General features: G+C 34.2%; 1 protein-coding gene across 1 annotated transcript; it reads left to right on the top strand.

The window, feature by feature from the left end:
- Positions 1-74: 74 nt before the first annotated feature.
- On the top strand, positions 75-16,614 carry LOC124443231 (WD repeat-containing protein 3-like). Its single transcript, XM_046993765.1, has 11 exons — positions 75-79; positions 8,435-8,600; positions 11,112-11,162; positions 11,318-11,383; positions 12,130-12,222; positions 13,159-13,209; positions 13,584-13,627; positions 14,340-14,418; positions 14,516-14,565; positions 14,755-14,848; positions 16,384-16,614. The coding sequence occupies exons 2-11, from the start codon at positions 8,439-8,441 to the stop codon at positions 16,525-16,527; spliced, it is 834 nt and encodes a 277-aa protein (XP_046849721.1). The 5' UTR covers positions 75-79; positions 8,435-8,438; the 3' UTR covers positions 16,528-16,614.
- Positions 16,615-17,160: the final 546 nt, after the last annotated feature.

The following is a 17,160-nucleotide window of genomic DNA, read 5'->3' as shown; positions in this document are numbered from 1 at the left end:
TTTCCTTTTTCGTACTCTCCCATATCACAGTAAACCAAACCAAGATTGTTGTACGTTGTCGCAATATTTACATGGTCAGGTCCAAATGCTTTCGTTTGAATTTCCATGGCTTGTATGCAAAAATGTTTTGCTTTTTTGTGCTCTCCTATTTTACTGTAAACAAAACCCAGATTATTGTACGTTGTCGCGATATTAACGTGGTCAGGTCCAAATGCTTTCGTTTGAATTTCCATCGCTTGTTCGTAAATATCTTTTGCTTTTTCGTACTCTCCCATACCTTTGTAAACCAAACCCAAGTTGCAGTACGTTGTCGCAGTATTAACATGGTCACGTCCAAATGCTTTTGTTTCAATTTCCATTGTTCGTTCGTAAAAATCTTTTGCTTTTTCGTACTCTCCCATAACTTTGTAAACCGAACCCAGATTGCAGTACGTTGTTGCAATATTAACATGGTCAGGTCCAAATGCTTTTGTTTCAATTTCCATTGCTCGTTCGTAGAAATCTTTTGCTTTTTCGTACTCTCCCATCTTTTTGTAAACCAAACCCAGATTGTTGTACGTTGTCGCAATATTAACATGGTCAGGTCCAAATGCTTTCGTTTGAATTTCCATCGCTCCTATGCAAAAATGTTTGGCTTTCTCGTACTCTCCCATATCTTCGTAAACCGAACCCAGATTGCAGTACGTTGTCGCAATATTAACATGGTCACGTCCAAATGCTTTTGTTTCAATTTCCATTGCTCGTTCGTAAAAATCTTTTGCTTTTTCGTACTCTCCCATATCTTTGTAAACCGAAGCCAGATTGCAGTACGTTGTCGCAATGATAACTTGGTCAGGTCGAAATGCTTTTGTTTCAATTTCCTTTGCTCGTTCGTAGAAATCTTTTGCTTTTTCGTACTCTCCCATCTTTTTGTAAACCAAACCCAGATTACAGTACGTTTTCGCAATATTAACATGGTCAGGTCCAAATGCTTTTGTTTGAATTTCCATTGCTCGTTCGTAAAAATCTTTTGCTTTTTTGTACTCTCCCATATAATCGTAAACCGAACCCAGATTGCAGTACGTTGTCGCACTATTGACATGGTCAGGTCCAATTGCTTTTGTTTCAATTTCCATTGCTCTTTCGTAAAAATCTTTTGCTTTTTCGTACTCTCCCATATCATCGTAAACCGAACCCAGATTGCAGTACGTTGTCGCAATAATAACATGGTCAGGTCCAAATGCTTTTGTTTCAATTTCCATTGCTCGTTCGTAGAAATCTTTTGCTTTTTCGTACTCTCCCATCTTTTTGTAAACCAAACCCAGATTACAGTACGTTGTCGCAATATTAACATGGTCAGGTCCAAATGCTTTTGTTTGAATTTCCATTGCTCGTTTGTAAAAATCTTTTGCTTTTTTGTACTCTTCCATATCATTGTAAACCGAACCCAGATTGCAGTACGTTGCCGCAATATTGACATGGTCAGGTCCAAATGCTTTTGTTTTAATTTCCATTGCTCGTTCGTAAAAATCTTTTGCTTTTTTGTACTCTCCCATATCATCGTAAACCGAACCCATATTGCAGTACGTTGTCGCAATATTAACATGGTCAGGTCCAAATGCTTTTGTTTTAATTTCCATTGCTCGTTCGTAAAAATCTTTTGCTTTTTCGTACTCTCCCATATCTTTGTAAACCGAACCCAGATTGCAATACGTTGTCGCAGTATTAACATGGTCAGGTCCAAATGCTTTTGTTTGAATTTCCATTGCTCGTTCGTAAAAATCTTTTGCTTTTTCGTACTCTCCCATATCATCGTAAACCGAACCCAGATTGCAATACGTTGTCGCAATATTGACATGGTCAGGTCCAAATGCTTTCGTTTCAATTTCCATCGTTTGTTCATAAAAATCTTTTGCTTTTTCGTATTCTCCCATCTTTTTGTAAACCAAACCCAGATTACAGTACGTTGTCGCAATATTAACATGGTCAGGTCCAAATGCTTTTGTTTGAATTTCCATTGCTCGTTCGTAAAAATCTTTTGCTTTTTCGTACTCTCCCATATAATCGTAAACCGAACCCACATTGCAATACGTTGTCGCAATATTAACATGGTCAGGTCCAAATGCTTTCGTTTCAATTTCCATCGTTCGTTTATAAAAATCTTTTGCTTCTTTGTACTCTCCCATATAACTGTAAATAGAACCTAGATTTTGGTACGTTGTCCCAATATTAACATGGTCAGGTCCAAATGCTTTCGTTTTAATTTCCATTGCTCGTTCGTAAAAATCTTTTGCTTTTTCGTATTCTCCCATGTCATCGTAAACCGAACCCAGATTGCAGTACGTTGTCGCAATATTGACATGGTCAGGTCCAAATGCTTTTGTTTTAATCTCCATTGCTCGTTCGTAAAAATCTTTTGCTTTTTCGTACTCTCCCATATCTTTGTAAACCGAACCCAGATTGCAATACGTTGTCGCAGTATTAACATGGTCAGGTCCAAATGCTTTTGTTTGAATTTCCATTGCTCGTTCGTAAAAATCTTTTGCTTTTTCGTACTCTCCCATATCATCGTAAACCGAACCCAGATTGCAATACGTTGTCGCAATATTGACATGGTCAGGTCCAAATGCTTTCGTTTCAATTTCCATCGTTTGTTCATAAAAATCTTTTGCTTTTTCGTATTCTCCCATCTTTTTGTAAACCAAACCCAGATTACAGTACGTTGTCGCAATATTAACATGGTCAGGTCCAAATGCTTTTGTTTGAATTTCCATTGCTCGTTCGTAAAATCTTTTGCTTTTCGTACTCTCCCATATAATCGTAAACCGAACCCACATTGCAATACGTTGTCGCAATATTAACATGGTCAGGTCCAAATGCTTTCGTTTCAATTTCCATCGTTCGTTTATAAAAATCTTTTGCTTCTTTGTACTCTCCCATATAACTGTAAATAGAACCTAGATTTTGGTACGTTGTCCCAATATTAACATGGTCAGGTCCAAATGCTTTCGTTTTAATTTCCATTGCTCGTTCGTAAAAATCTTTTGCTTTTTCGTATTCTCCCATATTTTTGTAAACCAAACCCAGATTATTGTACGTTGATGCAATATTAACATGGTCAGGTCCAATAACTTTTGTTTGAATTTTCATCGCTCGTTCGTAAAAATCTTTTGCTTTTTTGTACTCTCCCATATAATCGTAAACCGAACCCAGATTGCAGTACGTTGTCGCACTATTGACATGGTCAGGTCCAATTGCTTGATATGCGTTGTTCCAACATTTTAATTGTGTATTTGCGCACTATTTGTCTTATTTGTTTTAAAATTACCCGATGTTAAAGCGACCTCAAAGATACGGTAAAATGATGTATGGAGTACAAACATTGTAATTCGCTTGTGGAAGTCAAGCGTTTTGTGTGAGAGAGAATTTTTCTTGACGTGCTTTTCTCAACGGATGTTTTTTCTTAAATATAATTAATCAATGTTGGTTTCTAATACTTTCATACACGCAATATTTTTAAGCAGTTTTACAATGTGAATTTTAAAAATTGCTTGTTCAAAATGGCTGAATAAAACAGTTATTTTTAAACAATATTTATGATTGAAAAGTCGTTTCTAGTCCTCCTCGTCCATATGTACGTACGTCTTTCATTCACTTGTTTTGCTTTTTCCGCCATTGTAAAATACAAACAATTTTTTTATTCTTGTTAGGTCATTTGACTTTGCATTGAATTCAAATAATGATCTAAAGGTATCTCATTATTTTTGTCCGCGATTTTTTTTTATATTTGAGAAGTATGGATGTGTTAAATTGATGTTTCTGTATATTTCCAAGTGTTGTTGAATAGTCATTTTGGACGATGAGAAAGAGCCTTTCGTCATTTTTTATCATCTTATTTGATTGTACATGTAAAGAATGCGTAGTATACTGGATACTATGGAATTAGTTGCATCCACTTGAAATAAGAAGTATTTTAAATTTCTACAGATTTCATTATTACTACACAACAACAGCGTAGAGTTTCATGTCTTCAATGAAGAAAAGAAAGATTCAACTAATATACTTTCCATAAAGACACCTGGTCATCGTAGTGATGTAAGGTATGTGGCTACGTAGATCTCAATAAATCTGGAATATGAAGACAATAAGTTAAAGTCTTAAATCTCATGTGCCTTTTGAAGCGTCATACTATAACAGCTTACTTCATCTGATTGACCCCTAAGAGCAAATATTTGTATATTTATTTTACATAGCGATTCAATGGTTAGAAATAATTGCATGTGAGAAAATGATTAATTTTGTTGTGTTGTTGTTATTTTGGCTTCACCCGCATTTTGTAGTATTTTTCACTTTAGCATGAAGTCTTGAATAAAATGGATGGCGCATATTTTATTTTATGAACTTCACCCTTGATTTAGTTGATTTTTAGCTAGCTTTGTTACTTTAGGACTTTGTCATTCAATTCTGATGATTCCTGCATCCTCTCTGGCGCAGCTGAAAGTGTTAAATTGTGGAACAGGTACAATAAACAGATTTTTAAAGTTGTGTATGTGTATTTGCTTGTAATTTCTTTAACTAAAACATACAATGATGCATATTTTTTAAAGTTTTATCAAGTTGTACCAACAGGATAATCATTGTTTCTGTTAGGGGAATAAGGTTCGAGTACTTTCTAATGGGGAGTGAAAAATTAAAATTTTCTTAAAAAACCATTAATCAAGGAATTATCCTGAAAGATGTAAAATTACTGTAACAGACTTACGTACTCTACTCTATCATTGTTTGTCGGTCGAAAGAGTGACTGTCTATGTCAACCTGTGATGATATTTCCAACAAATTTATAGATCGACTCAGAAATGCATCAGAACAATGTCTTCTGGTTATTGTCTAAGTTCGCTTTTTGTACCTGGTGACAGACACGTTGTTGTTGGTACTAAGGTATTCAGCATTAGTGAATATGATTTTATAAAGTAGTGAGACAATGTAAGGTCATGTGACAGACACGTTGTTGTTGGTGTTAAGGTATTCAGCATTAGTGAATATGACTTTATAAAGTGGTGAGACAATGTAAGGTCATGTGACAGACACGTTGTTGTTGGTACTGAGGTATTCAGGATTAGTGAATATGACTTTATAAAGTAGTGAGACAATGTAAGGTCATGTGACAGACACGTTGTTGGTACTAAGGTATTCAGGATTAGTGAATATGACTTTATAAAGTAGTGAGACAGTGTAAGGTCATGTGACAAACACGTTGTTGTTTGAACTAAGGTATTTAGCATTAGTGAATGTGACTTTATAAAGTAGTGAGCCAGTGTAAGGTCATGTGACAGACACGTCATTGTTTGAACTAAGGTATACAACAATAGCGAAGATGACTTTATAAAGTATTGAGCCAATGTAAGATGTTGACCCTCTAAATTTCCTTTACAGGCTGGCAAACTCCAAATATTTACGTTTCGTCTGGTTCATTGCTTGAAACTGTGGACGCACACGATGGTGCTATTTGGTCGTTGTGTTTAGCTCCCGATAATGTAAGGACCTTTACTTTATTTTAAAAACATATTTTTGGTCCAGTCGTTGGAAAGTAACATTTTTGACAAAATTTGTGGACGGCCATGCCCTTCTTAATATGCTTTCTTTCGATTATTTCTCTAACAGAAATAGAAGCGATCTTTTTGTTGGCTAACTTAAGTTATTCTGCTGCTTGTGATTTTGTAACTCCTCGAAGAGACAAGTGAAGTATGCTTCACTTCTCTCCTCCCCCCCGTCCTCATATATTCTTTCAGTGAATCGTTCAGAGGGAGCTAAGACTACGTTCATCTAGAAATGATGATTTTATCAATTTCTAGACGCTATTCGCCTCAGGAAGTGGTGACAAAGATGTAAAATTTTGGGAATTTGATTTGATTACGGATAAGAACTATTCAACGACCAGGTGTTAAATAATTTGCATGTAAAGCAACGTTTGCACTCAACATGATTTTTCTCACTTTTTTAGCATTGTAAGACGAAAAATGTCCATTGTCTGTCGGAGAAAAAACAACTTCATGTACTAATTCTGTTGAAGCTTGTGTTCTAAAGTTTTTCTCTTGTTTTTCTTGTGCATTTCATGATGTTTGTAAAGAAAAGTGGTTAAATGTGACCATCCGCTTTTTGTTTGTTCAAACTCAGCTTAACATTTTCTAGTTGTATGATTCAATATTGTCTAATTGGATTATGAATTTCGTTGTACAATTGGGTGATTCATTTTGTATTATTTTGTTTAGTCAAAGATTAAGTATTTGTCATGCACGAACATTAAAGATAAATGATGACGTAATGTGTGTAAAGTTCAGGTTAGTTGTTGATATATTCACCTGGGGGTATACGTATTTATGATCTTTCATTTAATCACGTGCCAACCTTCTTTGCAGCCCAAATCAAAAGTTTATTGCCGTGGCTTTGCTTGATTTTACAATGAAAATTTTCTTAACTGATACATTGAAGGTAAGTTGTTTAATATTTTTGTACGTAGTTGATGGTATTGGATAGCAGTTGATGGTATTGGATAGCATTTGATAGTATTTGATAGCAGTTGATGGTATTGGATAGCAGTTGTTGTTGGATAGCAGTTGTTAGAATATTTTCATTTGTTGCTGTATATCACTTTAAAGATGACTCCTTGTACGAAATTCTCCCATTTGTTTTTCTATGAATCACGATAAAAATGCACTTTGAGTTAGAACTGTTTCCTTTTCCTACAAAAAAATTCACTAAAAAAATCCACTTTTGTAAAAAGAAGGCGATATTTTTGACTATAAGCTAGTTACGTAACATTGGATTAATGTATGCTTTCCATCAACGTTATAATTTGACTTACAGAAGTCTCAAAAATTTAACTGAATAAGCATTTTCCTGTCCATTTATCCTAATTACTTTTGTATTCATTCTTTAAATGTGGTTCCTTTTCCCGCGTCGTTATTTAGTTCTTCCTATCCCTCTATGGTCATAAATTACATGTTGTTACCATGGATATATCAACGGTACGTTTTATTCATATGACGTGTGTTTCAAAGTATCCACGTTTGACTGTCGTATGCAAACGTGTATTGTGATTACAAGAAGAATCCTTAGCCTACGTCATGGACGCATACATTTTGTATACGTCACATCCGTTTTAGCTGTCTTATGAATTATACTGTTTTTTCAAGCTCACAGGAACGGCTTCCAATTCTGTTTTGATATCATGTTTTATAATACGTTTTTTATTTTTGGTTGAAAGAACTTTACCACATAAAATAGAAGAAAAATACGTATACACAAAAGATACATTATCAAGCTGTAAATAAGTCATTTCGCTATAGCTTTTCGAATTAGATATTTTCGAAATAAAATTACAAAGTGAATCAATTTTAAATAATGCATTAATAATTTATGCGACAGTTCAAAAGAATCTAGATTATTTTCAAACTTTAAAAAAGACGTACATAATGTCAATTACGTATGACCGTGTAAATTTTTACCAATCCTCTGTTGTGAAAGTGTAGAGCGTGTTTCGTTCCATCACTTGACCACTTTGCATTATTGAACGCTTTTCAATGGCGTCGTATTTTGAAACTTTTCTGTCTTTGGATTTTTGTCATCCTTGATTCATTTTTTACAGGATAACGTTCTCCTCGTTTCTGGTGGCGTTGACAAGAACATTAAGATTTGGGGTTTGGATTTTGGTGATTGTCGCAAATCAATATTCGCCCATGATGACAGAAACGTACAATGTAATTTTAAATAACAGATACGCAATTTTATGATAGTAATATGTGATAGCCTGAAACAGTTGATTATATCCCTACTATACACTCCTATGTACATTGTATCCTATGTACATTGTCATTATACCCTATTAAACCCTCTTACCTTGGTTACACCATTGTTTCGTCATCACCATACCTCGTACGTCTAACATACTAGTAAACCACGTCCTCAATTGTTTTATACGTAGATTTCCTGCATATTTTTTACCCGCATGTTATCAACATTACACCCCACAATACCTACATGTACTTTCATTTTATACCTTATATTCTCATGGTATCAACATTACACCTAGTAATACCTACATGTACTTTCATTGTATACTGTATATTTTCATGTTATAGACATTATACCTAGTAATACCTACATGTACTTTCATTGTATACCTTATATTCTCATGTTATCAACAGTATACCTAGTAATACCTACATGTACTTTCATTTTGTACCTTATATTCTCATGTTATCAACATTACACCTAGTAATACCTACATGTACTTTCGTTGTGTACCTTATATTCTAATGTTATCAACATTACACCTAGTAATACCTACATGTACTTTCATTGTATACCGTATACTCTCATGTTATCAACATTACACCTAGTAATACCTACATGTATATTCGATATTTATATTATAACAGCTTTAATCTTCTTTTAGTGTCATGGCCGTGCAGTTCGTGCCAAAAACTCATTATTTCTTCAGTGCAAGTAAAGATAAAACGATAAAATATTGGGACGCTGACAGATTTCTTCATGTTACGACCTTAGAAGGGCATCATTCAGAAATATGGAGTCTTGCAATCAGCCGTGACGGCGAGTTTGTTGTAAGTGTCAAGTATGGAAGGTTTTAGATAATGTCGAGTTTTTTGTAAGTGTCAAGTATGGAAGGTTTTAGATAATGTTAAACATAAGTTTGCTTTATATGAATGAAAGTGTCAAATATGGAAGGTTTTAGATAATGTTAAACATAAGTTTGCTTGATATGAATGAAAGAATGAACGAAAAACGTTATTATCAATAAGAGTACCATTTACTCAAAGATCAACTCTTATTCTTAACACTCCAGTTCCACATGCATTGTATATTATTTTATAGATCAGTGGGTCACATGATAAATCGTTGACAATACACATTTAATATACACGACAACTTTTTTGAAAATAGACATGTTTCGACATCTCATGATGCCATCTTCAGTATGAATGAAATAATAGGTGATACAGGGTTTATATAAAAGTAATATGATGCATAAATTACAACAATAAAAAGGAAATAAGATAATATAATGAGGAGCGTCCGAGCGTATTATAAACTAAATATCGTATTGAATTTAAAAACTTGAACATTGAGGTCAGGGTTAGTTTTGTTAATGTGCAGTGCTTCTTTGATTTTAAGGGTGAATGAGGTGTCGGCAGTGTCGATGATTTTGAAACAAGAGGGTGAATAGTTGGTTTTGCATGAGTGAGATTTGAGAAGGTGTCGGTAGATGTGAGAGTTTTTGTCTGTTGTGGTATGTTCCCTGATTCTGGTGGATAAATGGCGCGAAGTTTCGCCAATGTATCGGGAATTACATCCCGCGCAATTGAATTCATATACCACCATAGATTTAATTGAATCAGGGATCGGGTCTTTAAATGAAAAAAGGTTTTTGATTTTGAATGATGTGAAAATTAGTCGAATGTCAATATCTGTACAGAAGCGTTTCATAATGTTTGTAAGTCTGCGTTGTGTGTGTCGTGAGTAATGTCCGATGTATGGTAGTTTGAAGTATAGAGTTGTTATTTTGGAATTTTCATTTGTGTTGGTTGTGATCGTCGTGTCAGGAGTTTCGGTGTCTAGGTTGAGGTTTTTGCTATGTTTGTTGTCGAGATATCGTTTTACGGTTCTGTTAATAAAGTGAAGTGGGAAAGAGTTTCGTAAGAGAGTGGATGTGATGTTTTTTATGTCTCGTTGAAAGCCATTGTTCGTATTGTTAAGTTTGTATGCTCTGTCGATTAGTGTGCGTATAAGTCCGGTTTTGTATGAAAGTGGTGTGAAACTAAAATAGTTCGTCAGAAGTCCTGTGTACGTTGGTTTGTGGTATGTAGATGTTGTACAGCTGTCGTGAGATTTTGTTAGTAAAATGTCAAGAAATGGCAGTTGATCTTGTTGTTCAGTTTCAAAAGAAAATCTAATGTTTGCGTGCTGTGTGTTAATGTAATTATAAAACTTCATGGCCTCAGTTTCGTTAGTAAAAACACAAAAAATATCGTCAACGTATCTGCGGTAAAATAGTGGTTTAGTGTCGTTGTAGTTGTTTAGCCAGTTTCGTTCATGTGAGCCCATGAAAATGTTAGCAAGTATGGGTGCTAAGGGAGAGCCCATCGCAACACCGTCCGTCTGGTCATAAAATTTTCCATTAAATAAAAAAATGCGTCTGTGCTGTTGCTATTAAAAACAGTTGTGTGAGGTCGGTCCTGTTTATACTGAACGTGGGGTTGTGAGTGAATATTAAGTCGATTGCTAGGTTGATGGTTTCAGTAAGTGGTATGTTAGTAAATAGGCTTTCAACGTCGTAGGAGATGAAGAATTTGTGACAAGAAGTTGATGAGTTGAAAGATGAGAAATCGTCGAGGAAAGTGAAAGAATCTTTAGTGGAGTGGTCATCTGGTATGAGTGGTGTTAGTAGAGAACTAAGATACTTAGCTAAATTATAATTGTATGCGTTGATTGATGAAACTATCGGTCGTAGTGGAGGCGATTGTTCTGGTTCTCGTTTCTTGTGAAGTTTCGGTAAACCGTAGAAGCGTGAGGGCTGAGAACCTCTGGGGAAGATATCATTATAAACTTTGTTGTTAATAGAGTCTTTCTTTAGAAGTTTCCTTAACAGTCGTTGTAGTTTGGCTTCACGTGGTAGTGTGACGTCTTCTTTGAGTGGGGTAAACTTTGCTGTATTGTTAATGATTTTAAGGCAGGAGTTACGGTACATTTGACGATCCATGATTACAACGCCGTTGCCTTTGTCCGGTTTGAGAATGATAATGTTTGGATTGTTGCGAATGTTTTTAAGAATGTGATGTTTTTTGAAGTCAGCTGGTGTCGGGTGATAAGATGAGATGTACGAGTGAGCGATGTGTGCCAGCTCTGTTTTGAGATGCGTGTAGTCTTCTTGATTGCGAATGTTGTGTTTTATAGTTGTGTTTTATAAATCGTTGAGACTCTGGGAACGAACGGACGAACCGTTGTTTGTCGAAGAGGAGAGAGAAATGGTACTCTACATAGATCTGTTGCTGGAGCTACAAAAATATGCATATAGTACCTGTACTTTCAATGTTTATTTAAATTTTTCTATTTAGGAGAGGGAAGCTGCTTACGAAGAAAGCGCCTTAACAGGAGTTGAAACAATTGTAAGATTCTTTTTACTATGCAACATGAGATACGTATGTTCCATCTTGAGCCTAACTACTCTGTATTTGTTATATACTTTCACTTTGGAAAATATCTTGTGGAAGTTGCATTTATTGCACTAAATAAATTCATTTATTTAAACCATGATGTTTAGATTCCAGGTGAACAAGACACAGAAGCTGTTAAAGCTGGCAAGAAAACTATCGAGACGATCAAAGGAGTTAGTTCTGTTGTTGTATTAGCATTGCAAGTTAATTTTATTGGTTTTGTGCCCAGTTTCCCCTGTAGTACCTGAAAGATACCTTAAAATCACACAGATACATCGAAAACTGTAGTACACCAAAAACATGTGAAGATTGTGCATATCTGAGGCCAAGTGTTTAAGCTTACATTGAGACCGGGTACTTGAAGGATATTATAGTAGAATATAGATACTTGGAAAAATAATATAGTATGATTAGGATACTTGGAGGATATTATAGTAGAATATATATACTTGAAAGATAATACAGTATGATTGGGATACTTGGAGGATATTATAGTAGAATATAGATACTTGGAAGATAATACAGTATGATTGGGATACTTGAAGGATATTATAGTAGAATATAGATACTTGGAAGATAATACAGTATGATTGGGATACTTGGAGGATATTATAGTAGAATGTAGATACTTGGAAGATAATACAGTATGATTGGGATACTTGGAGGATATTATAGTAGAATATAGATACTTGGAAGATAATACAGTATGATTAGGATACTTGGAGGATATTATAGTAGAATATAGATACTTGGAAGATAATACAGTATGATTGGGATACTTGGAGGATATTATAGTAGAATATAGATACTTGGAAGATAATACAGTATGATTGGGATACTTGGAGGATATTACAGTATAATATATAATATACGCGTGGAGATTACTATGTTGATGTTTGTTCTCTTATCTCTTCATTAGGCTGAAAGAATCATGGAGGCCATTGAATTGTATAAGGAAGAAAGACAGAAAGAACTTGAACATAAAGCGAGTCAAGTGACTAAAGACAAAACGGTAGGTTTGTTATTTCTTGTTCTGCACATCTACAAAATGTTTATGTTATACGTATAGACAATCTTAAATCTTAAATGAAAGGTTTGTTATTTCTTGCTCTGCACATCTAAAAATGTTTATGTTATACGTATAGACAATCTCAAATCTTAAATGAAAGGTTTGTTATTTCTTGCTCTGCACATCTACAAAATGTTTATGTTATACGTATAGACAATCCTAAATCTTAAATGAAAGGTTTGTTATTTCTTGCTCTGCACATCTACAAAATGTTTATGTTATACGTATAGACAATCTTAAATCTTAAATGAAAGATTTGTTATTTCTTGCTCTGCACATCTACAAAATGTTAATGTTATACGTATAGACAATCTTAAATCTTAATTGAAAGGTTTGTTATTTCTCGCTCTGCACAACTACAAAATGTTTATGTTATACGTATAGACAATCTTAAATCTTAAATGAAAGGTTTGTTATTTCTTGCTCTGCCCATCTACAAAATGTTTATGTTATACGTATAGACAATCTTAAATCTTAAACTTTCCTAGACTAAACACCCTAATTGGGACAACGCCCTACACTGTTATTCAACCCTACCTGTGAAACCACCGCCAATATTTTCTTACTCTCTAATTGGGACCACGCCCTGCATCGTTATTTAACCCTACCCATGAAACTACCAATAATATTTTCTAACTCTCTAATTGGGGCAACGCCCTACACTGTTATTAAACTCTCCCAATGAAACCACCATTATTTTCATACTGTCTAATTGGGACCATGCTCTGCACTGACGTACCCATGAAACTACCACCAATATTTCCACACTCTCTAATTGGAACCACGCCCTTCACTATTGTCTGATTTATACAGAAAATCCAGTTTCGTTTTTTACACAAGTTTTTTTGTTCTCAAATACATTTTCTTTCCTTTGAACAGCTTCCAAAGCGCGCCATTCATCCGATTCTTGCTGCCTTTGGTAATGTCAGTGTAAGTTTACTATATCTTCAATGTTTCCATTTAAGAACAATATGAAGGCCACGTGATACAAGGTGAAAGCCACGTGCATGTTAAACATGATTAATGTAAATATTAATGAAATGGTAAGATTATAAGACTTACATACGTACGTATGTAGATAAGGAAAAAATAGATGAGATGGCTTTACATTTATAACAACTCTAGAAAAAATGAGAGTTAAATGGAAAATACACAAGATTTGTAATAATGAAATAAAATATCTTGAGCACGAAGATGGAGGCCATAAATATTGTTGTTCTACGATTGAATGCCTGTCTATGTCAACCTCCTTTTCCCGGACCATATACTAACGACGTTTGTAAAATATTTTTTTCTTTTCACAGCCTGTACAGTATGTACTTCTAGTGGTGAAAAAAGTAAAGTCAAGGTAAGGTTGAAGTATTATAAAGAGCAGCAAATTATCCCGTGAAAAAAGTTGTTTGTACTAAAAGTTAATTTAGAGCATTTTAAAGGTAAAGTATGGCAAAGTGTCTCATTAGAGTTACTAAAGGAATTAAATATTTAGTGTTATTAGAATACAGTAGAGAGGTATTACATTACGGCTTACATTAGTAAGTTGGTATACCAACTTGGAACAAACCACCCCTGAACAGATCACAGCAATTACCGGCACCTTACAAACGACTTATTCACAATACAAACAAACGATCAAGTAAAAACATTACACTTCACACTAATTCACAATGACAATACACAATTGACACCCACACATTACAACTAAAAACATCACATCTAAATCATCATCATCACAACTAAAAATAGAATATTTCACTTCACACTAATTCACAATGACAATACACATTTCCTGTACACACAATACAATGACGTAAGAACCAGATAACAAATACGGCTAACCTGACATTTACTCCTCATTTGACTCTGAAGATGACTACCGCTAAGGTTGTCGAAACGTCAGTCAACAACAACAAAAACAGTCCTTCTCAGGACTTTATTAACCTGGACGATAATCATTTACAAATATGTAGCGATACTCCCGGGTTCAAACCATTTACTTTAGTAGAGAGGTATCTTATGAAGCAAGTGTTTTTCTACAAAACATTTAAATTATTTAATTTCAGCGAACTTGAAGAATCATTGCTTGTGTTACCGTTTGACTATGTCATTGACGTACTGAAACTTCTTCTTGAGTGGATTAAGGTAAAGTGAAATGTATTTTGACTCCTGTGTCCTTAGTTCACATGGTACAGGTTTCGTTTTCAAATTTTGCTAATCCCAGATATACGTGATTGTTTAGAATGGCTGGGAAACAGAGTTAAGTTGTCGATGTCTGTTCTTTCTGCTGCGGTAAGATTAAGACTTGATTTATTTTTGGTTTCAATCAATATTATTTTCAATACGTGTTTCTTTAAATCATTTCCTAAAAATTTCATCGTATTCCATTCCCTAAGTATTGCTGAATATATGATACAATTTGTGAGATACCTATGTACAGTGCTGGATCTTTTTCATTTTTTTCATATTTTGTTACGATAGAATACATCACAACAAAATTATATCCACTCCTGAACTCCTGCCTGTAATAGACTCTATCAGATCACATTGTCGTAGCCGAGTTTGCGAAATGAAGGTAGGAAGTTGTACGTTTAATAAACCGCAAGTATCGCCAAATTTCTCCCGTAATTTTAACATGCGCTAGACGACCGTTAATTTATTATTTGTAAATTTTGTCGACACTTTAATGACTCTAAACTAAACATGAAAAAGTCGTCAATTCTGATTGGTTAAGAGCAATTAAGACTTTCTTTCACAATACAGTGCCAATCTTAATACTGAGTTTGGCTTTGTATTAAAAAGGTTCATAGAATATTCTTTTCTGTATTAACAACAGAAAAAAGTATGTATTTAGAAACAAAAGTATTTAAGAGTATGAAGATTTCACTTTTCTGTAATTCTTTAAATTTTGCTAAATTAATCGTCTTGAGTTTTTGAATTTTGTACTTCAAACTTCCACACATGACTTTTCAAATTATATGAACTGAACAATTGACTTTTCAAATCATTTGAACTGAACAAATGACTTTTAAATCATCTGAACTGAACAAATGACTTTACAAATCATTTAAACTGAACAAATGACTTTACAAACCATCTGAACTGAACAAATGACTTTACAAATTATTTCAACTGGAAAAATGACTTTACAAATCATCCCAACTGAACAAATGACTTTACAAATCATTCCAACTGAACAAATGACTTTACAAATCATTTCAACTGAACAAATGACATTACAAATCATTCCAACTGAACAAATGACTTTACAAATCATTCCAACTGAACAAATGACTTTACAAATCATTCCAACTGAACAAATGACTTTACAAATCATTCCAACTGAACAAATGACTTTACAAATCATTCCAACTGAACAAATGACTTTACAAATCATTCCAACTGAACAAATGACTTTACAAATCATTCCAACTGAACAAATGACTTTACAAATCATTCCAACTGAACAAAGGACTTTACAAATCATTCCAACTGAACAAATGACTTTACAAATCATTTCAACTGAACAAATGACATTACAAATCATTTTAACTGAACAAATGACTTTACAAATCATTCCAACTGAACACATGACTTTACAAACCATCTGAACTGAACAAATGACATTACAAATCATTTCAACTGAACAAATGACTTTACAAATCATTCCAACTGAACAAACGACTTTACAAATCATCCGAACTGAACAAATGACTTTACAAATCATTGCAACTGAACAAATGACTTTTCAAATCATCTGAACTGAACAAACGACTTTACAAATCATTTGAACTGAACAAATGACTTTACAAATCATCTGAATTGAACAAATGACTTTACAAATCATTTTAACTGAACAAATGACTTTACAAATCATTTCAGCTGAACAAATGACTTTACCAATCATCTGAACTGAACAAATGACTTTACAAATAATCTGAACTTCTAAAAATGACTTTACTAATCATTTGAACTGAACAAATGAGTTTTCAAATCGTTTGAACTGAACAAATGGCTCTACAAATCAAATGAACTGAACAAAGTTTCTTGAATTTTTACATCGACGACGATAAAACTATGGCACACATGTAATGAGTGCTTTATCTTTAGGATACTGTTGGATTCAATTTGGCGGGACTACAGTTTATTCAAAGACAGCTTGAAAATCGTGACGTCACATTCTTTGGCGAAACACGCGAGAGACTGGGACAAATACGAAAAAAGAAGAAGACGATTTTGAGGAAATTTCGATGAAGGTTGTTTTGCTGTTTAATACTCTGACAACTAAAACGATTATCTTCGAAAGTACACAATGGCTGAGGTTTGATGACATCTGTGAACTTTCAGATTTGGTCAGAAGGGATAACAATATTGATGCACGTCAAATTTGTCGATTACAAAATTTTGTCGTGGGAATTTAAGATTGACGTTGAAAGAAACGAATGTGTTTTTGTGAAGTTGTCCTACGGTTGCTGAGACTGGGACGAGAGGATTAAAGTGGGATCATAGTGTGGGTCTACGGAGACTGGGAAGGTTGAAATGGAACTGGGAGCGAAGTGATTATAATGGATTGGGAAATATAAGACTAAGATTCAACAAAAACCGCAAGTGAATGGGTTATAATGTATCCTAATGGATATAAGAGAATAGAGTTGTAAATTTAATATCTAATGTTGTAGATTAAATGTCTTTGGCTTTCGTTGACGTGATGAAGAAATATTAAGTCGAGGAGAGAAGTCTATTTTTTATCGAATGCATCTGTTAGCAAATAGTGGAGTACATAGGAAAAACATAAAAAAACATGATCAATGGAAAATGATCTACTGTTGATTGCTGTACATAACCATCCTCAAAGATCCCTAACCCAAATTGTATCCTTAGAGGTAC

Source organism: Xenia sp. Carnegie-2017, unplaced genomic scaffold (genome assembly GCF_021976095.1).
Source record: "Xenia sp. Carnegie-2017 unplaced genomic scaffold, XeniaSp_v1 HiC_scaffold_20, whole genome shotgun sequence".
NCBI lineage: Eukaryota > Metazoa > Cnidaria > Anthozoa > Malacalcyonacea > Xeniidae > Xenia > Xenia sp. Carnegie-2017.
This window is presented reverse-complemented; position numbering and strand designations above follow the sequence as displayed.